Here is a 22,409-nt window from a genome sequence, read left to right on the forward strand (position 1 = left end):
CTGGGCCGGTCGCGGGCGGATGACGTCCGGGCAGGCTGCGCCGCGGTTCTGTGTCTCCGCGGCCTGGCTGCGGCTGCTTCTCACGCTTCCCTCCGGGTCCCCCCCAGGCCGCGTCCCGCCGGGGGAGGGCCCTTCCCCCCCCCCCCGTGAGAGGCCGAGACTCGGGGGGACGGGCAGCTGCGGGCGCCGCGGGGGAAAATGACATCGCGGAGGTGAGGCGAGGGGGCCGGGGCCAGCTGCCCCTTTCGCGGCGGGGCCCCACCTTCCCCTGGAGCAAAGGGCCCGGCGGTGGGCGGCAGAGACTCCCCTGGGGCAGGCCGCGCCCCCCCTCCCCCTGGTGCGGGGCCGCTCTCTGCTGCGGTGAATTAAAGGGCAGCAGCCCAGCCCCCCTCCTCCCCTTCCCCCCCTCCCCCGGTGTCCTTTGGTGCAGGCAGGGGCCCTCCCCCTGCAGATCACGGTTTAATGTGCCCAGTGGCCCAGGAAACTGGCCGTCCGGCACTCCAGGCTATGGAGAATTCCTCCCGTGTGGCAGTGGGCATTAGCAACAGCTGCGTTACTGAGCGTGCGGGTTTGGGAATTAAAACGTGAATCAGCTTCTAGAGTTATCAACTGCAGGCTCATGTTTTAGGTGGCCGATACGTTGTAGTTTAGCAGCGTACAATCTACTTCCAAATACCTGCAGGATTGCTGGATTTAGACTTTGAAAAACTCCGTTAAATTTGAGTTTATTGCAGATGTGTGTGGTTTTCCCACATCTCATTTTTACTGTGTAGAAGACACTCGTTTATCCTTTGTCATTACATTTTCCATTTATTTTCTTTTATTCTTTTTGGTCTGGTAATCTATCACAATAATTGAATTAAAGGAGCACTGTCAAGATAGAAATATCATATTTTAATTTTACTTGTATTTAATTCCTTTGATTATGAAAACTGACCCATCTTTTTAAAAATCTGATTTGCTTTACACTGTCTGTTTACTTTTTCTTTTTCAGTTTACAATGATGAAGCTAGATTGTCAATTTCATTGTAGGGTTCTCTTCCTTCTTAACACTATGTTATTGTGTCTGGATCTCCAGCAGCTGGGTAGATGTTTAAAGTGGGAGGGAAATTTAAAAATTGAAATGGGGGGTGGGGGTGGAATCTTAAGTATTTCTTTTCATATCAGTTTCAGTGACACTTTCCCACCCCCCTTTTAAAATAAAGCCTAAAATACATGTGCCTGCATTAGTTAGGTGCTCATCTTTGCTCTCTGTCTGACTCTTGAGAATTAGCCCTCTTAGCCCATTCAAAAGTTAAAGTTGAAAGGGGCTCATGAGAGAGAGTGAATAAAGATTAGAAATTTAGACAAATCAGTGAGCCTATAAGTAGGAATAATTAAACTAAAAGTCACCACTTTCCTTATCTGTCTAGTTTTGTCATCCAAAACCCAAAACTCAGTGGACTGAATACATCCGATGAAGTGAGCTGTAGCTCACGAAAGCTCATGCTCAAATAAATTGGTTAGTCTCTAAGGTGCCACAAGTACTCCTTTTCTTTTTGCAAATACAGACTAACACGGCTGCTACTCTGAAAACTGTTAATGTAGTTTGTGATTCAAGAATGTCCTAAACCTTCTGAGTTCTGCAAAGAGGGCTTTTGTACAGTCATACCCTGGTTCTCCAGAATATTTCTTTATCTGAAACAAGGGCATGTTCCCTGTTATATAATACTCTTGGAAAAGGCCGCCTTCTTATCTGGTATCCCCGTCGTCCTTGTTGTAAATGATGTTTGACTGTCCCTCGTTGGTTATCTTTCCACTAGCATTTTTGTCTTATTGTAAAATGCCAAGTAGAATGCTATATGACTGAAACTATTAAATCATGCTTTGGGGAACATGAAATCCTCTGTTCTCATTGTGGGCATAAATAGAATATGTTGCTATGTATTGATTTTTGATTGTATTATAGGCTCTTGGTCAGTTTTACACTAGGAATAACTCCTGTGTCTGCTTAGAACAGAGCTAGAAAAGGAAAGAAAAAAAAATCTAAAATACATTCCATTCCTATGAAAGGAAACATAAGTGAAAATCCTCTATAGGGTTTATATTACTCCTATCTGTGTCTATGCAATCCTCTCTGCTTTCCCACCAGTGTTGGAAAGGATGTGGCCAGCATGGTTCAAAAGCGCAAATGTGGTGGCAGTATGCCAAATGAGGTTATCCTGATCACCGGTCCGGAACCATTTAACACAGATCGCTAACACCCCCATTTCTTTCTATTTGGGGTGGTTGACAAATGCATCTTCCTACTCAAAGCCAAAAATACAAGAGTGAGAGAGCAGGAGAACCAGTTACCATTAGAACAGAAGTTATAACATGTGCAAAAACTTGGTCACTTTCCTGCATGTACCTTTTTTGGTCCCAAACCCCAGCTTTGGTGGGCTACAGGAAGAAAGATCCTCCTTTTATAATCTTACATGATTCCGTAACCAGTTTTCAAATATATTGTATTATGGTCCCTTCTGTTCACTGAGATGTATTGTCTTTTGGCATAACTTTACATGATGTGTATAACTAGTAATGTGGTGGTATGTATATTTGTGTACTTGTAGGACCAGGTGTTGCAAGTAGCATGTGTGGAAACTTGCAGTGAAGTTAGTGGAAGTTCTGCATGTGGCATGCTTGTAGAATTGATTCCAATACTTTCACATTCCTATATCTACGCTTCTCTTTTTCATGTAATTATAATTAAAGTTCAATGAAATCGTCACTTAAATCCCACATATAATAAAAAGTCCTACATGACAATGTTTTGAAGTTACTGCTTCTCGTAGAAGTTCTATAGTGAGGTATGATTGTTGGAAACCTAATAGATGAACCAGTGTATTGCCTATCCTTCATAGCCAGATTGTTCCTTGGAGTTAAGGTGACCAGATGTCTCATATTTATAGGGACAGTCCCGTTTTTTGGGACTTATATAGGCGCCTATTACCCCTTACCCCCTGTCCTGTTTTTTCACAGTTGTTATCTGGTCACCCTACTTGGAGTACATTTTCAAGCATCCAGTCCAGTCTGGTTATTAAAATCCCGGGCAATGCGGCTTGCACTGCTTCTCTTGGCAGACTATTCCAAAGATTAATACATTTCCCCCATCAGGAAACTTTTCTTGACATTCAGGCAAAATTTTCCCATTATTAATTTCATCCTAGTTCTATCCCTGTGTCTCCTTGTATACCACATAAAATTCTTCTTGCAGTTTACACTTTCCAGGTACTTGTAGAATGTTTCTGTGTTCTCCACCTAGCTGCTTGGTCTAGGTGTACACATTTAGGACCAGATGTTTAAAGGTGTCTAAAGATAACTGCTTTGAAAATTGTACTAGGTGCCTGCCTGCATCTTTTGGCATCTAAATACCTTTAAAAATCTAGCCCTTGGTCCATATAATCTTCATAATTCAATCCTTCTGACCCTAAGATTTTTTATTTTATTTTTTTGGCAGGGTCATCTTGTCCGTCATCCTATTACCATTTAATGGCTGATCACCAGTGTGGGATAAGTCTGTCTTTCATAATCCACAGTCCACATAATACACACTATGTGTTTACCATAGACTCCTCTTTTCTAAGCAAGTGTGATCATCTGTGGTCCAGAAGAGGTTAAAGTTATCAGTTACTTAATTGGGTGAAAGTGAGTAGCAGACAGTCAGGTTATGTTGCTGGGTTTAGTTGGTGATCATAGAAACTTGCCAATCCAGCTAACAGGGTTTACTCTCTTCAATCTTTCAAAGTAACTATGTTGAATATCATGCATGTACCATGTGTATTTTTCAAAGGAGATGAGGAAAGCTGAGGTCCTGCGTGGGCTTTGAAGATCCCATGACTCTCTTAGGGAAGAGTAGGGGTTTTCCCCGATTTTTTTAGCCAAAATGCATGTCTCACTGTTGTGCTGATCGGTTACTGCCCAAAAGCAGCTGCATTTCAGTGGTATTGCATATTTATAGTTTGAAAAGCTTTGGGGTCTTTCAGGATCATGGACATTGGATAAATATAAGATTATCTGTCAGTGGATTAACTCAAGTCTGTTGTGACAACTCAAAGTAGTTGGATTTTTACTTACATTTTCCTGGTTTGAGCTATACCCAGAGTAGGTTATTTTCTTGGTGGCTCTGCTAAAGGTGCAATATTCTGAACGGGGTTCTCTTGGTTAGATAGGATATACACAGACAGATTTAAGGTTCCCGTGTAGGATTACTTCCTTTTCAAATTGCACTTGGGCACCTTTACTTCTAGCTTCCATGGGTATATTAGTTAAACTGACTATGTTAGGGACTTGGCTGTTTTGGAAGCTCTAAAAGTGTCCAGAGTATTCTTTATGAAAAAATTTGCCAGAGCAGGGAGTATGGAATATTATATTATTGGAATAATGATAACAAGTCTTTCTCAATTTGAGCTGCCTTTCATGAATTGCTGAACCAATCAAAAGAGCAAAGTGGCTGCATGCACTTGCACAGCTTTCTGTTATGGCAGCTTACTGTGAAATGTGGATTTATGTTGGGAATAATCAGAAATGCTATGTACATTTTTAGTTATAGTATTATAAGTGTAACAGAGCAGATTCTGCAAAGCAGCCAAGTGTTTGTATTGCTGTGATGTTTTGCTTTACTCAGGGAAAAACTCATTGGGTTTTTCAAGAGCAGTGGATTCTGCTGCTTTCTCTCAGATATGCTGTGCAAGTCTAATATCAAAGTGCAGATGTCCGAGGTGCATGATTTATAGCAGTTACAAAAATAAGGAAGCCTTTCAAATGTCTAGGAAGACTTTAATTTCAAGAGTTGAAGTGAAAATAAAAACCCAAGAAAGTAGTCTGGCAAAGCCACTGCAGTCAAATGGTTGCACGCTGTTTGCCCAGAATTTTGCATTTCTGTGACAGTACTGTATTTTGTTCTGTGTTCTGTCTTGGCCGTCTGGGTGGCAGTGGAGACAGCCTTGCTTTTAGTCTCTCAGCTTTTAAAACATGTCTGGTTATATTGGGAACTCTCCTCAAACATCTGCTTGTGTATTGTTTCTCCATTGCCCCAGCTGTACCATGGGAATCAGACTTCTGGTTTGGTCCAAAAGGTAATATAAATAGTAGATATTTACAGGTATAATTAAGTTTCTGTTGTAACTTTCTCGAACACCTTTTGGTCGAAATTTTCCGTGCTCAGTCTCTGCATGAAGGTGAACTCATCTAAAAAAACAAAACAAAAAACCCACAAACTTTTAAGTATTATCTCTGTTTCTGAAATTTTGGCAAAGGAGCTGATCTTATTAGTATGTGTGCATTTTCATGTGTCTTTAATGTACACAACTGTATTGATTCAGCTTCCAAACTATATTTCCCTAAGTCATTTCCTTGTGAGAGAGCATCCTTTGGCCTGTACAGGGGAACCGTGATGGAGAGGGAAATAATGGATAGTGAGGGCTGATGCAAACTTCAGATTTTCTCTTCAGTTGATTGCATTGATAGTATAATAATCCCAGTCTCTCCTTAGTTCACAAAGCATGTGCCTGGAGGTCATTTCCAGTTACCTGAATCATAGGACTGGAAGAGATCTCGAGAAGTCATCTAGTCCAGTCCTCTGCACTCATGGGAGGACTAAGTATTATCAAGAGCATCCCTGACAGGTGTTTGTGGACAGTAGAGTTGCTGGCCATCTTAATGCTGCATTACTTCTGTATTGCAGCAGAGGAATAAAACTTGTGTGATGATATGTAAAACGTGGACTTGTTAACTAAATCACTACGAATACGTCTGCTGAAATGTAATGCCATAGGTGGTGATGCTGAACTCTTTAGTTATAGATATAAGCCATATATGGTTCTCCGGCGAGGTCCACTGTTTGTCATTCAGGAGGCTGCTTGTGGGTGGTGAAAACCAATATGATGTTCCTCTGTGTTTTGTATTTTAAGAGTGTGATATTTTAGGACCATAGGAATTGACAGACCAGATCAGAACATTGCTCCATCTAGTCAGGTAGCCAATCTCTGGCAGTGGCCAGGACCAGATGCTTCAGAGGAAGGTGCAAGAAAGCTATATTTTGGACAATTGTGGAATAACTTGTCCACAAGGGAAGTTTTTTCCTGATCCCCCATCATCAGTCGGTGATCGATTTATGCCCTGAAGCATGAGGTTTTGTTTTATTTTTACTTTTTAAATAAAACTATCTTAATGTTACTTTGGATGTTTTCAGTATTCTTATGTATGTCTAATTTTTTCTTCAGTCCTAATAAGCTGTAGACCTCCATGGAATCCAGTGGCATCGAGTTCCACAAGTTGTGTGTGTGGTGGTGGTGAGGAGTGCGTGTATTTGTTCTTATTAGTTGTCTTTCAGTTTCATTGAATGTGATTTTGCTATTGTGTTATGAGAGGATAAATACAAGTGCCTGACTTCTGCTCTATACCATTTGTTTTATATACTTTTTATCATGTCTCCTCTGAAATAAACAGTTTCCAATGGTGTGGGTATAGTACTTTCACTTATCTGACCTCTCTTATCAGAGGATCTCAGCGATATGTAGAAGAAAACCTGCTTTTAACTGGTGACATGAAAAGTACAAGTTAGAATTACATTGACATTTTTTTGAGATGATTTTTTTCAGAGCATAACAAAATTCTTTAAAATCCAATATTGCATCCAGTGATTTTAATGTTATCTGATATTTGTGTGGCAATGTGGCATCATCTAAAGAGAGATTCTGGTTTTAAATTATTTTCCTTCTTTATCTTGTGTAGATGGTTTCACCCGAATATTACTGGAGTGGAGGCAGAAAATTTACTGCTGACAAGAGGCGTTGATGGCAGCTTTCTGGCCCGGCCCAGTAAAAGTAACCCGGGAGATTTTACACTTTCTGTTCGGTAAGTTAAGTGTTTGAGTGGCTCTGTCCTTAATACCCACTTGTCCCAAACATACAGAAGTCTACAATTGCCATTGTTCTGTGGAGAGCAATCCTGCTTGGGTAGAGAGATGACCTTGTGTCATCTACAAGTTCTCCATTTCTGAATTCTGAGTCTGTTATGTTGATAGTTTTACATTTTCTTCTGCATAGGAACCCAAATGCCTTTGGTTTTCCAAGTTGTGCAGAGCTGGGAAGACTGTGGATCCTGGCTCTGTAGTGAGCCAGAAAGGTAGAGGTGATGTGGCAGCCAGTTCATAATTTCTCCATTCCCTACCCTTTTAAAGAAAACCGTTAGGGTTCCTGTCCAGAAAGTAGCAGAGGTGACAGCATTAGCAAGATCGTGCATGTAAGATCTGTGCTCCTTTATACCGCATTCTGGCTTCTCTTCTCCCCTCATCACCCCGTTAGCTATGCTGATAGTACTTAAAAACTTGCCAGGTACCTTAGATAGATATTTGCAGTGTAACTTAGTGCCAAAAATGTGCTTGGCACTGTACAACACAGCATGCAAATATAGTCTTTTCCCCAAGGAGCCCACCCGCTAAAAACCCATATAAGAAAGGGCTCATGGAGAAAACCCAAAGGAGGGAATAACATAATTTTTCTTCCCTCCATAATGTCTCACTTCTTAGGGGTTGCAGAAGAAGTGAGGGGGATTTGAATTAGAATAGGATGGTGGCTTGTCAAATAGAGATCATTCCACACACACACACTCAAAATACTTTCCTATAACAAGAATAAGGAAGTATTGAGGTAATGTTTGTTAGGAGAAATTACCAAGTTTTTAAGGTAAACTCGTGCATTCCAGCTTCATCTAAAATGTGACTTCTGGAGTACATATCCCCACATTGTCTTGGAGGACAGGGAAGGGGAAACAGGCATGTCTGACACTTCATTGTTGCCTTAGATTTTAAGGTAGTCTTAGTGGAGCTGAGTCAAGGGAAGGAGACCTCATCAAAGATCTATGCGGGCGGGGGGGCTGAAGTTTCCTGACTGAGAATTCCATTTGCTAAGTCCTACCTAGGGTGGTCTCAGGATGGCCATTGATCTCTGCTCTTCATTGATATTAGTGGAGGTAGAGGCAAATTGTTTACATCAATGGCTATTCTTGGCTGATTATAGGGAGCAGACGTGTCTTTAAGGGAAATCCCCATGCTGGGGAACCGTGTTAGGATGTCTGGGTTGCTCCTTGAACGTGGCAGTTGGAGTCTGTCCAGCCTTTCCTAGAGCCTGACTCCTATACTGGGCAGAGCTGGACTCCACTCTGGAGAAAGTGGTAGCACAGAACCCCTAATGAGGCATCTTGTGGATGCTGAAGACTTCCCTCCGTCATGAGAATTGTAAGTAGAGGACAGGAGGTCTGTGCAGCTTCTATTGGACGACGTGGGTATATCTGCACTGCAAAAACAAAAAAACCCCATGGCAGCAAGTCTCAGAGCCCAGGTCAACTGACCCAGGCTTGCGGGGCTCATGCTACAGGGTTAAAAACAGCAGTCTAGACATTCAGGCTCGGAGACCCGGGGAGGGAGAGGGTCTCTGAGCCTGGGCTCCAGCCCAAGCCCGAATGTCGACACTGTTTTTAGCCCTCTAGCGTGAGCCCTGCAAGCCTGAGTCAGTTGACCCGGGCTCTGAGACTTGCTGCCGTGTGGGTCTTCTTTTACAGTGTAGATGTACCCTGTGGGGTAATGAAGACTGTTTTGGTTCAGTGGAGCCATTAAGGAATGGAAAAAAAAAACCTTATTTCTCTACTAACTGTTAAACAACCACTTCCTCTTCTTGTAACCCTTGATACTGTTTCATTGCCCTGCTATTAAAGGTATAGTTTCTTCACTCACAGTGTTCAGTAATTTAGATATGCTGCAATTCATCGGCTGGAAGATGACTGACCTATAAAACTGAACTACTGAAATTTCCAAGCTAGTAGAGTGGAATATTTTAAAGTGGTTGGTTTGAAATTGGCGAACTTGTCTAAGTTGCCTTTTTCTTTTTTTTGGTGCAATAAACATTTAGGCGAAATGGAGCTGTCACGCACATCAAGATCCAGAACACAGGAGACTACTACGACCTGTATGGAGGAGAAAAATTTGCCACATTGGCTGAGTTAGTCCAATATTACATGGAACACCATGGGCAGCTCAAAGAAAAGAATGGAGACGTAATAGAGTTAAAATATCCACTGAATTGTGCTGATCCTACATCTGAAAGGTTAGAGAGATAAATTGTGGTGAAAAATATGAAGGAGTCCATTCTCCTTTCCACGTATGCATGTGATTCCTATTAACATTAAGTATTTGCTTTTACTCAGTGTAAGTAAGGGTGGCAGTACCTTACCTTGCAAGTAGTCCAACTGTTTTCTTTGGCACTACTTGCAAAATAAGCTATTACTCAACTTGAGTAAGGGTGGGAGAATCTGGACTGAAGAGGATAGGCCCTATACCTTGCAGTAACTAAAACAAAAAAATAAGTAAAATACACAACCTGCTTTCTGATCCTTCTTGGAAAATTTCATTGGTTGCAAAAGCTTCAGAGAATTATATGTGTTACTGCAGTGACTTCAGTATATATTTCAGAGCATAATTTTATTTTGGTAACAGTGTATTATATGTGGGTTTAAGAAAACAAAAGTCAAATGCAAATATACAGATTGCTGAAACTGACATTTTTAACAAGACCGCAATGATCAGTAGGATCTCAGACTTTGAATACTTACTAAGGAAGTATAGTGAAGGAACTCTTCAGAAATAAATGTATTTAGTTCTCTTCAGAAACTGGAATTAATTAGGCTGACCCATTAGTCAGCATTACCGCTAGTAGATGTCAGTTTATTCTCAGAAGTGAAAAAGCAGGGAAAAATAATGGAACCACGCCATCATAAGGGCTGATGAAATTGTATTTCATGGTGTGTAAGGAAAACTTTCTGTTAACATAAGAGCCCTGAAATCATGCAAGTGCATAAAATAAGCAATGGCAAAATACGTGAGAGAAATTGAGGTATCTAATTGCAGTAACTGAAATTTTATTAGAACCCACTTCAGTTCTTGCTGACTTTTCTCTTGGGATTTCTTTCTTGTGATCTGTATAGATTTTTATTAAGCAATGGTGGCATTCTTCCAAGGTTGAAATGCATAAGAATTCAAGTATCTTAATCAGTTTTCTGTGTATGAAAGTTCTGTTTTGAGAGTTGTTTTCTGGATAATGTTTTATTACTTGTGAAGTATTTCTGTGTGTGTGCACACGCCCTCTCAATTCATATTTTTTCGAAGTTTATACTTTGCCAGGTTTTTTGTGTATCCTTAGCAACTCTTGTAGCCCTTGAAACCTCAGTTTAGAATGAACATTTTGGCTTGTTATAGCTGTTTAAAGCAGGTGGGCTAAGTCATGGGTACAGTGAAGAGAAGGGCAACTATATTTATTTATTTAATTTATTGTAAATTTAAGGTGGTTTCATGGACACCTTTCTGGAAAAGAAGCTGAAAAGTTATTAACAGAAAAAGGAAAACATGGAAGCTTCCTTGTGAGAGAGAGTCAAAGCCACCCAGGAGACTTTGTTCTTTCAGTCCGGACAGGAGATGATAAAGGCGAGAGTAATGATGGGAAATCGAAAGTGACCCATGTCATGATTCGGTGCCAGGTACAGTAAAGCTGGAACTTCTTGACTGTAAAGGCTTCTTTCCTGGTTTGCATGCTTATTCTGTCAGGAGAGGCATTACAGACTTCTCAATACTATTCAGTCCACTGATTTTGGTCAGATGGTGCTGTATGTATAGCATATGGTTTGTTTGCTTAAATTGACTTCTTTGCTAATTTCAAGAATTCTAGTAGCATTTTGGTTTTTTGACTGAATCGTGCCGTAGCATATCTATATTGCTGAGGAGCTTCTAAGAGGTTTCCCTTTGATTGCATCAAGAGTCTGTCTCAAAGCCTCTGCTGATGTAGCCTTTCGCGTTCATGAATCTCTCTTAAGTTTGTTGCAGTCTTGTCTTACTACTTCTCTTTTCATATAATAGATCTGAGAATCCATTCAGGTGGGGTTTTTTTGTAGCTATACTATGGAGGATGGATATTTTGTCTTTTTCATAATGTCTTTCCATAATAACAACCAAAATACAGCAAATATTTAATCCAAGGAAACCTTGTCCTACAGTTTAAATTTCAGGTAGGGTAGTTTGCCTTTACTAAAGAATGTGTTTAAACTATCTGATGCCAGGATTAATTCTTGATGGTTATTTTTATTCTGAAAACATTTTAATATGTGCCCGAGTATTGGTGTTAAAGGGTCAAATCTGTTGAAAGTACTTTAATCCATTTTAGAAAATACAGTTCTTGTAATACCTTTATTTGTCTTTAAAAAAGCAAAAACAACCCTCCCCACATGCCTAGTATAGAGAAATCAGGAATTTGGGGCAGAAATGGTGCAACTAAGTGAGAGTGCCTGTTAGAGGTTTTTGTGTTTTTGGCTGCATTCAGTAAATACTGTCCAAATTTCAAGGTACACCTCTACCCTGATATAATGTGACCTGATATAACACGAATTTGGATATAACGCGGTAAAGCAGCACTCTGGGCGGCGGGGCTGTGCACTCCGGCAGACCAGCGCGTCAGCGTGTCTGATCTGACACGCCACTCTGAGCGTCATGTTAAGGGTGCTGGGCCGGGGCTGAGGGGTTGGATAAGTGGCAGAGGGTCTCGGCGGGCGGTCAGGGGATAGGGGACGGGGGGTTGGATGGTTCAGAGGTTCTGGGGGCAGAGCCGTCAGGGGACGGGGACCGGGGGCATTGGATAGGATGTGGGAGTCCCGGGGGGCCCGTCAGGGGGCAGGGGTGTGGATAGGGGTCGGGGTAGTCAGGGGACAGGGAGCGGTGGGGGTTGGATGGGTCGGGGGTTCTAAGCGGTCAGTCAGCGGGTGGGAAGTGACTATTAATAATGGAAATGCTAGAGGCCAAAGCAAGTTCAATATAACGCGGTTTCACCTGTAACGCAGTAAGATTTTTTTGGCTCCCAAGGTCCGCGTTATATTGGGGTAGAGGTGTAATTTCCTGCCTTTATTTATAGAATTGTAGGACTGGAAGGGACCTCGAGAGGTCTTCTAGTCCAGTCTCCTGCACTCAGGGTAGCACTAAGTATTATCTAAACCATCCCTGCAAGGGTTTGTCAAGCCTGCTCTTGAAAATCTCCAGTGACAGAGATTCCACACCTTCGTAAGCAATTTATTACAGTGGTGAACCACCCTGACAGTTAGGAAGCTTTTCCTAAAGTCCAACCTAAACAGCCCTTGCTGCAGTTTAAGCCTGTTGCTTCTTGTCCTATCCTCAGAGGTTAAGGAGAACAATTTTTGTCCCTCCTCCTTGTAACAAACTTTTATGTACTTGAAAATTGTTATCATGTCCCATCTGAGTCTTCTCTTCTCCAGACTAAACAAACCCAATTTTTTTTCAACCTTCCCTCATAGGTCATGTTTTCTAGACCTTTAATCATTTTTGTTGCTCTTCTCTGGACTTTCTCCAATTTGTCCATGCCTTTTCTGAAATGTGGCATCCAGAACTGGACACGGTATTTCCAGTTGAGGCCTAATCAGCGTGGAGTAGAGCGGAAGAATTACTTCTCGTGTCTTGCTTTCAATACTTCTGCTAGTACATCCCAGAATGATGTTTGCTTGCTTTTTTTTTTTTTTTGCAACAGTGTGACACTGTTGACTCATATTTAACTTATGTTCCACTATGACTCCCCAGATCCCTTTCTGCAGTACTCCTTCCTAGGCGGTCATTTCCCATTTTATATGTGTGGAATTGATCCTTCCTAAGTGGAGTAGTTTGCATTTGTCCTTATTGAATTTCATCCTATTTACTTCAGACTGTTTCCCCAGCTTGACCAGATAATTTTGAATTTTAATCCTATCCTCCAAAGCACTTGCAACCCCTCCCAGCTCGGTATATCTGCAAACTTTATAAATGTATTCTCCATGCAATTATCTAAATCATTGAGGAAGATATTGAATGGAACCAGACCCAGAACTAATCCCTACAGGACCCCATTTGTTATGTCCTTCCAGCATGACTGTGAACCACTGATAGCTACTCTCTGGGAATGATTTTCTAAACAGTTATGCACCCACCTTATAGTAGCTCCATCTAGGTCAGTGGTTCTCAACCAGGGGTCCAGGGCCCACCGGGTGGCCGCGAGAGGTTTCAGGGATCTGCCAAAATAAACCAGAGAGCAGGGCCAGCGTTAAACTTGCTGGGCCCAGGGCAAAAAGCCCAAGCCCCGCTGAGGTCTGTAAGCTGAAGCCAGAGCAACTTACCTTCACGGTGTCTTCTGTTGTGTGGGGCTCTGGGCAATTGCCTTGATTGCTACCCCCAACGCCAACCCTGGCTTTTAATCTACTGGATATGCAGAAAAACCGTTGTGGCCCAGGTGGGCTGTAGCATTTTTTAGCAAGTTGGGGGGTGGCCTCATTAAGGAAAAGGTTGAGAACCCCGGATCTAGGTTGTATTTCCCTAGTTTGTTTATGAGAACATCGTGCAAGACAGTATCAAAAGCCTTACTAAAGTCAAGATGTACCACATCTCCTGGTTTCTCCCTCTCCACAAGGCTTATTACCCTGCCAAAGAAATCTATTAAGTTGGTTTGATCTGATTTTTTCTTGACAAATCCATGAGGACTGTCACTTATCGCCCTATTATCTTCTAGGTGGCTGCAGATCTTTATGAACATTTATCTTTATGTATATTAGCTGTTTTAACATGTTTAATTATTTGAGTTTATGAAAGTTTGGGAACTAAAGTTACTGTTAGAGTTCTCCAGGCCCTCCGTTGATCTGTGGCAACCTCATAGATGCTAATGGTAGATGAGATAGTAACTATATTGCTGCCTTGCTTTTTAAACAAGGACTACAGTACCAATACCTGCGTTCCAGGACCCAGTGTAGATTCTGTGGTGCTTTTGTTTCGATTTATTCACAAATTCACATCTGAGTCTCTGATTGTATCCCTCAAGTATTCTACTTGGGGCGAGTATCAGATAGGGGCACTGTTATCCTAAAAAAAAAAAAAAAAAAAAAAAAGCAGGTAACATTAAAATGTTCTAATTAGAAATGTATTACAACTTTTCAGTGGAATATGACTGTACCAAGTAAGCTTTTATCATTTCAGTAGGGAATGGCAGGGGATAGTTAAATAGGTTTTTAAGTACTCATTTAAGGGATCTTGTGATTGGTTGAACAGTCGAAAGAGGTAATTAATGCAGACTTTATATTGTTTGTTGTGTACATTGCTATGAATGAGCACATTTTGAATATCTTTCTTGGAAGGAGCTGAAATATGATGTTGGCGGAGGGGAAAAATTTGACTCTCTAACAGATCTAGTGGAACATTATAAGAAGAACCCCATGGTAGAAACTTTGGGCACAGTACTACAGCTCAAGCAGGTGAGCTTAGTAAATGCTAGAACTTCGATCATAAACATTTAATTAACTCAGGAGATAGGGGTGGGAAGGCTGGTGGTGGGGGGAGATCAACCTTTTCCTTACTTTCTGTAAGGTGTTGGAAGACATTCATTCAGTGTTAAAACCAAAAGTGAATTTACCGTCCTCTCTTACAACAGGTTTCAGAGTAACAGCCGTGTTAGTCTGTATTCACAAAAAGAAAAGGAGGACTTGTGGCACCTTAGAGACTAACCAATTTATTTGAGCATACAGCTCACAGCTGTAGCTCACGAAAGCTTATGCTCAAATAAATTGGTTAGTCTCTAAGGTGCCACAAGTCCTCCTTTTCTCTTACAACAGCATCTTAATCTTTCAGGGTGGTCCAATGATTGGATTTAAGCTGCTATAGTTTTTTTTTTAGCCATCTATAAAGGACCTAATTCTCCATTTCTGCTGCATCTAGAACTCCCCTTGGCTTCATTGGAGTTCTGGGTCTACAAGGATTTTAAAATCCAAAAAGCTTAATGCACTGAAACTGGAACCATGAAACTGTGTGACTACCACCACATGAATCTGATCTAAAAAAGAAAAGGGCTTCAAAATCTTGAGTGAAGTCTGGGTCCTAAAACCCTGAGTGGTACCTACATACAATATGTTTAATACAGGAGATCTGTGTAAACTAGCTTTCTCCTGTTCTTATTGCTGTGCTGTGGTTTAATATAAAATATCTTTCTTGATTAGCCCCTGAATACAACCCGTATTAATGCTGCAGAGATTGAAAGCCGGGTGCGAGAACTAAGCAAGCTAGCAGAGACCACAGATAAAGTCAAGCAAGGCTTCTGGGAAGAATTTGAGGTAATTTAAATGTTTCAAATGTAAAGCAGGTGAGTCTCAGTGATAGAACTATAATTTTACCACAATTTCCCAGCTGCTTAGGGCCCTCCGCCCCTCAAATCTTTATTCTTGCTCCCCACCCCGTGCCAGATATTGCACCTTCTCCAGTTTGCCACTTCCACTCATGTGTCGGCCAAAGATGAGTGCTTGAAAGGTGTGCCTTTTCTTTTAACCCCGAGCATTGTCTCCCAACCCTGTTTGAGCTGATCTTGTGCTGGGCTAAGGAAGACATTGCTTAACAGGAATGGCTGGGATTTTGGCACCAAGTCCTGTTGTCTTTCAGTGGGAATTCTTGTAGGCTCTCCTGAAAGTCCCAGAGGAGAATAATTTTGCATTTCTCTAATTCTTCTTGTGAGAGGATTTCAAATTATTTTACAAAAAAATTAAGCCTCGTGACATCCCAGTGTGGTAGATAATTTTTTCTGATGAGTAGAAAAAGGCAGAAGTACTATAGTTGGTCAGTGGCAGAACCCAGGAGTCCTGATTATCAGTTCCCCACTCTAACTACTAGATGACACTCCCTTCCTTACAAGTGAAGTACAAACAAGTCTGGTATTCGATGGCTGGTTAGCAACTGTGCTAGATGTAATAGTCAAGATAGTGACTTTTTTGTTTATGCTTTTATAGGATTTGACTGTGATTTTCAGAGGAGCCTGTGGGAGATAGATGCCCAACTCTTATTGAAATTTGGTAGGATTTGGACATCTGAGGCCTGGTCTATACGAGAAAATGAGGTCAGTTTAACTATGTTGGTCGGGGTGTGAAAAATCCACACCCCTGAGCAGCATAGATAAGCCAACCTAAGTTCCATGTAGATAGTGCTAGGTTGACAGAAGAATTTTCCCATTGATCTAGCTAGTGCCTCTCGGGGAGGTGAATTACCTATGCCGACAGGAGAACCCCTCCCATTGGAATAGGTGCTATCTACACTGCGCCACTGTAGCTTTTGTAGACAAGCTCTAACTCTACACAAAAATTTAATTTGCAAGAAGCTGGGAAGTGAATCTACCCTACACTAGCTTGCCATGGTCTAGTTGTCTGTGTGGATTCTGCTGGCCTGTATTAATAGTTGCACTTCGATCTACTCCCGTTTTCAAAGAGGACTAGATCGTATTTTTGATGCATGTCAGCAGGGATAGCTAGTCTGCGGCTGGCTAGTGTAGGGTCGTATCGCGTCCCATCTTGCCGTAAGCTAAGTGTTCACGCAGACAAGCCTTTTGGTTCTTTTTTTGAAAATTCCTGCTTTTCTCTTCTGCAAAAACTGCATTTTGCATGGAGAAAATTTAATGCAGTTGTTCCCCAAGAAAACTCTCTGCTTAAATTGCCAGTTAATTTGAAAAGATTTTTTTAAAAACCATACTTGATGGCACTAGAAAGTTTCCAGTGGTTTAGATTGAAGACTGCATTGTTTTTACAATTACGTGGTGTTAGCCAATACATATATGTTACATGGTGTTAGCCAATACAATATTAATATGTATACCATATTAATATTGTATTCCATCCAACTTGTGGACAGTTAACTGACTTGTATTATGTCTTTCCTACAATTCTGTCCACTTCGCTCACTTACGTCAAGAGATGTATATCTGTCAACACTCTGCAAAACAAAGTGTAGCTTTTGGCATTAGCAAATATAAAGCCTGTCAAAGGCAAGATATATTTGTTCTATGTCCTAGTGCAGCTACCTTCACAGGCAACTGGTTTAAAATATGGGACATAGGAAAAGATATAGAACAACAAATTAAAGAACTGGTACAAACTGTGTTAGATCTTAGGTGACCTATAAAGTGCTTTCTAATTTGTAAGCACTTGTGTTATAAATATAAGAGGGTTTAGGGGTGTATTTTGAAGCACACTTACTGTGTAAGGTGACCTGAACAGCACTGTGAGAAACTACTTCCGAGAAAGATTGATATTGTGTTAACTTTTTCCTTTCTATACTGTTCTGCTATTGACTTCAAGTATAAATTGGCTATATTTGTGTAGTCAGGCAATCGACTATGCATTTTGAGCAACAATGGTCTTATGAAAATAGAATCCAGGATAATTTTTCACATAACTCCGCTTGCTAGAAATTTCAGAAAAAATCCACAAATGTGACCGTGAAGTTTTTGCTTAAGCAATTATGTGCAGTAGAACAAAATGTCAGACCTGAGTTTATGCTCAGTAAATACTAGTAAAAATTTCCAACATAGCATGTTGCTTTTTCAGTGTTCCTTTTAGTGGTAATAAGAAATTAATGTGTGAATACTGATATGGCTGCAAATGGGGAAAATAATCCATTTAAAAGCTGTCCCATTCAGTTTTTTATATTATACCTTTTTAAACTGAGGGGAAAGAAATAAACAATTTAGAAAACAAAACTCCCCAAGTATTAGTGTGCTGACCATGGCAGGATGGTGACGGACAACTGGTCAAACACACTCACTGCAATACAAATCTTCCTGTCCAGCTATTTTATATAAAACACTCTCTCTTGCCCTTGAATTCATTGCTTCTTTGACACTCACATTTTGGGAATGCTAAAATAAAACTACTGCAAAGAGGGACCCTTTGAGCCATTTTCCAGGTTAATTTTAAATAGTGTTGGGATGACAGCTGTATAATTTGTATGCTTTACTTAGGAATTTATTATTATTTTGTTTGGGTGCAACCCCTCCCATCTGGAGCTAGCATTACCGTCATCTTACCAGAAAGGGAGTAAGGGGGACACCTCCTCCTCTCCATGCGATATTGTATGTACCTTCTACATTTTTAATAGCATCTGGTGCTGGTTTCTTCCTTTAAAAAAACAAACAAACAAAACCTATTGATTTGAGTGCTTCTCTGTACGTAAATTACCAGTTTCAACAGTATTCCTTATTTTCCCCCTCAAATGGAAGAAACGTTAAATACAACCATGGTATACCATATTCCAAACCACAGTGAGATACTCCTGGCTCCGAAACTTTCTCTACTAACTGGAGTGATTCAGGAAAAGAATGAAGATGATAGCCCTTTCTAAAGGCCCTGGTGTAAATATAGTGAAGTGGTTCCCATAAGACAGGTTTATAGTGAAGAATTTCTTTAACTGATTACGGAATATATATTATACCACCAGCAGATGGAGACAGGAAATCAAGGAATCCTGTGATGTCAACTTCTTTTATAAAAAGGCCGGTTCCGGCTGCATAATACTGTTTGAGAAACTTCTTGCACACTGTAGGGGTTTGAGAGTGGGTGGGGAGCATAACTATTGTCAGATGAGGATATATTTGCAAATGCATTCATTAGCTGAATAAAGTCCTTATGATTATTATTCAGCCAGCTGGGCATCATGGGAGACTTAAATGAAAAGCACAAAGGAGCATCACTAGCTGAGGTAGGAAATTGTTCTCTACCAACATGAGAGTGAAATAAACAGTCTCTTGGTCTTGATCAGACAAAGGCGAGAGGAAGAAGGAAACAGAGTTTCTGGTCACCATTCTTTCAGAGTTGAGTGTCTCCTCTTCCCACGAATTTTCTGCCCTCTGAGGTCAGAAAAGGGACTGTCAATAGAATTATCTCAGCTGATCACTGTAATGAGGGACGGTGGAGAGAAAGGATTGCAGCCTTGGATAACAAGGGCCCAGGAGATATAAGGGTCTGTGTATCAAACTAGCATTCATTGGCTTCCATACAGAACAGGCAAATATGCTCCACAAAGCAGGCAAGCAGCCACATTCTGCTCTAGCTAAATTTTCCACGTGGATGTGAACAAGAGCATGTCTGCAGAAACCGTGGTCAGTGGTATACTTTAATAGCTGCCATATCGTGGCATTTAAACTGTGTTGCATGTGACAGCTACATGACTTGGTTTGAACCCACAATAAATTGGCTTTTCAATCTGGCTGAAGAACAAAAACGAGTGTTGCAGTTCTCATCCTTTCCCGGGGACTCTGAGTTTACCATTCCAGTACTCAGACTTCACTAGCAAAGGTCCCAAAGCGATTCTTGATTTCCCTCCTCCTCTCCCTGTTGTAGGTGGTGCTGGCTGATTAAATGATTTTGGTGGTGGTATTATGTGCTGCCCAGGAATGGAAGAGACTGGTTTCCACCCTGTGTGTCAGTACTGGTGCAGGAGGGGTGTAATGTAATGTATCCAGAGGGCTAAGCATTCCCATACAGTGTCCTTCTGAATGTGTTGTATATCATCTATGTAACCATAGAGCTAGCACTGTCAGTGTGCCTCTTGCTTCCCCTTCTGGCCTGGCCTGAGATGATTTGTGGCCTGGTGGAGTACTGGGAGAGAAACTCGTAATGTAGCTGATTCATTGTGGCTGGCCCTTGGAGAAATGGGGTAGATAAATGCGCTGACTTTCCTGAATACATATATTCACCAGGCCAAAAACTTATGGAAAGGGAAAAAGTTATAAAACCAGAAAATCTTTATTGTGAGCTATTTTATCCCTCCTTCTTTTCACCTTCACTGCCTTTTTGGAAATTGCTCTGTTAATCCTAAATGTCTCTTTACAGTGTCATATGGTGGTCTCTGAAATGAAACCATCTTATAAAATGTTCATGTTGCTGTTTAATTCAGCTCTGACAGCCATTAGTTGTCTATCTCTGTGGAAGACTCTAGGATGTCCATGAAACTCTGCTTGTGCCATTTATGGTCTTACTACCCAGATGGTGCTTATAAATTACTTTCTCTTTAAGTATATTTAAGGATGTAATCCCTGTTTTCCTGTCAACTACTGGATAGAGATGTTGGCAGCATTCTTTATTCTTTTGCTTCTGAAAAAAGGCTTTTTGGTGAATTTAGTGCTTGGATGGTATAGTGAATTGAGAACCTTCATTTATAATTGCAACCAGATTTATTATCATACTACGTACAACTTTAATGGGCTAGCTACAAGTCACTGCTGCTTATGGGTCTCTCCTCAGGGATGCACAGAGCAATAATAATGAATTGTATGAAGCAAGGACATGTTTGTAGTCTTTCCTGTTTGAATCCCATGCTGAAAGAACCCGGGGGCAAATTTTGTTTGCAGATAATAAAATGGACACAATTCAATGTGCAGTGACAGTAGCGTCAAAGTGCTACTTAGACACTAGGTGTTCAGCGTAATCGGCTTATCCAAGCCCCTGAAGAATCTTGCATTATGCCAGGCACATGTTATCAGCTGAAGTGAACCTTCTGTAGAACTTTGCACCATAAATTATTACTGCTACTACTCCTTTGTACTAATAGAGCATCTTCTGTTCTTGGCATGTTGCAAACATTAAGAATCACAACTTCACTACAGAGATCCCATCTGGATTCTAAAGATGGGGAAACTGAAGGGCAGAGAGGCTCAGTGTCTTGTCCAAGATAACATAGGAGTTTTGTGCTGGAGTGGGGAATTGAATCCAGGTTTCCCAACGCCACAGGACCATCCTTCTGCTCACTTTTGCTATGTCACCATTTTTTCCATCTGTGAAAAGGGGATGATAATACTTGCCTCCCTCAAGGCTTCCTTAAGGTTAAGCATATATAGCACTTTTCATGCAAAAGTGTAAGTCCTGTTACTGCTCTGGGGGCTAATTTTGCTCTCTGGTCCTATTGTAGCACATGTCTGCCTTGATTATTTTTATTCTAGTATGGCATGCATTGAGATGAGAGAATAGTTTGTAGCAAGTCTGTAATATTTATTTTAAGGATGTTTCTTCTTATCGCCTTCTAGTTTTCATCTAGAGTTGCTTATAGAGGGTCTTTGTTAGTTTTTCTCTTAACACTCCCCCCTGCAATCTTCCCTCGTTATTTAGGATTTGCCTGGCTGTTGCTTACAAGAATCCACTCCTCTTCTTGAAAGCTTGTGTTGTGGCAATGCAATATAATCTCTGGCAGCTTGTCTCTGGCACTTCCCAGCAATATTGCTACATATTGGTAGTGCCGGAAGTGGAGGAAGAAAGCCAAATAGGGCCCGAAGGAATCCAGTTCAGGTAGAGAAGTCCAGATCACAAAGTGCCACACTATCTTTATAGAGCTCAAATGGTTACCAAAGTTAATTGTTGTTTGCAGTGTTGTAGCCGTGTTGGTCTCAGGATATTGGAGGGATAAGGTGGGTGAGGTAATATCTCAAGAAGAGTTCTGTGTAGCTCGAAAGCTTGTCTTTTCACCAATGGAAGTTGATCCAATAAAAAATAATACATTGCCCACTTTGTCTCTCTAATAGTTAATTATTAGCAGCATTAAAAGTAGTACCAGACTGCTAAGCAGACTTTCTCTCCTCCCTTTAACTCAGCAGCTGGGAGAAATATAAGCAAGTGTCTTTATGTTTAGTTTTAAATCTTAGAAGGAGGGTTCAGACCAACCCCCAATGATCTGTGGCTCTGTTCTTCAGACCTACTTGGCAGAAACTCTGCTTGGCTTCTCTCCCCCCCTCCCCCACCCCCACGCTTTTTCCTTGAGGACCTCCACTCCTTAATCCACCCTATGTTTAATTTCCTTCTTAATGTAGGCAGCTACTCTAGCAAAAATCTAGTATCGTCTGAGCGAAATGCTCAGTTCTTTTTTCATGTCATTGCAGGGGCGGGGGAAGCATCTCTCTTTTGTTTGCTTTAATTGTATTGGCACTTTCCCTTCAAAGCAGTGTGAACATTGATTGGTACTCCCAACTCTGTCTGAGGTGGTAGGGATTGCCCCTTACTTCTTAAGACTTTCTCTGTGTCCTGCAGTGAGTCCATATCAGAAACTGGGTTAGAACTTGGTGCTCCTTGGGTCCCATTTCTCTGCTCAGTCCCCTAGACTACATTTCCTACCCCTTTGTGAGTCACTGCCTAGGAAACAATAACTAGCTGTTTGTTAGCTGTGGACTTTAAATTGAGATTCCTGGATTTTCTTCTGGGCTTTGCCAGTGTCTGTGATTTTGGGCAAGTCCCTTTAAATCATTCTCTGCCTATTCTTTCCATCTGCAAAATGGGCATGACTATGTCACTGGTGTGTTATGAAGCTTAGTTACCATTTGTAAAAGCATTTGCGATTCTCTGGTTAAACTGCTTGGAAAATGCCAGCCCAGCTTCTTGCTTCATATGATGACACAAGTTCTTTGAGTATGCTTTGGGAGGTCCCTTAACTTAATTGTTTAAATGCTGAATGGCCACATATGGGCAGACTCCTTCATTTCTGAATTCTTTGTAACATGTTACCACTAAATAGTGGATTTTAGGAATTA

At 41.1% G+C, this 22,409-nt stretch overlaps 1 protein-coding gene across 3 annotated transcripts in view; it reads left to right on the forward strand.

Moving 5' to 3' along the window:
* Positions 1–22,409, forward strand: part of PTPN11 (protein tyrosine phosphatase non-receptor type 11) — a 41,566-nt gene continuing 19,157 nt past the window's right edge. For 2 of the 3 annotated variants that reach the window (XM_073313353.1, XM_073313354.1), the window contains exons 1-6: positions 1–212; positions 6,754–6,876; positions 8,928–9,122; positions 10,356–10,548; positions 14,224–14,340; positions 15,079–15,192. In XM_073313353.1, coding sequence (XP_073169454.1) covers positions 199–212; positions 6,754–6,876; positions 8,928–9,122; positions 10,356–10,548; positions 14,224–14,340; positions 15,079–15,192 — 756 coding nt within the window. In that variant the 5' untranslated portion in view covers positions 1–198. The remainder of the gene's footprint in view (positions 213–6,753; positions 6,877–8,927; positions 9,123–10,355; positions 10,549–14,223; positions 14,341–15,078; positions 15,193–22,409) is intronic. The other variant, XM_073313355.1, reaches the window with a different exon arrangement.

The sequence above is a fragment of the Lepidochelys kempii genome, chromosome 15 (genome assembly GCF_965140265.1).
Source record: "Lepidochelys kempii isolate rLepKem1 chromosome 15, rLepKem1.hap2, whole genome shotgun sequence".
Classification (NCBI taxonomy): domain Eukaryota; kingdom Metazoa; phylum Chordata; order Testudines; family Cheloniidae; genus Lepidochelys; species Lepidochelys kempii.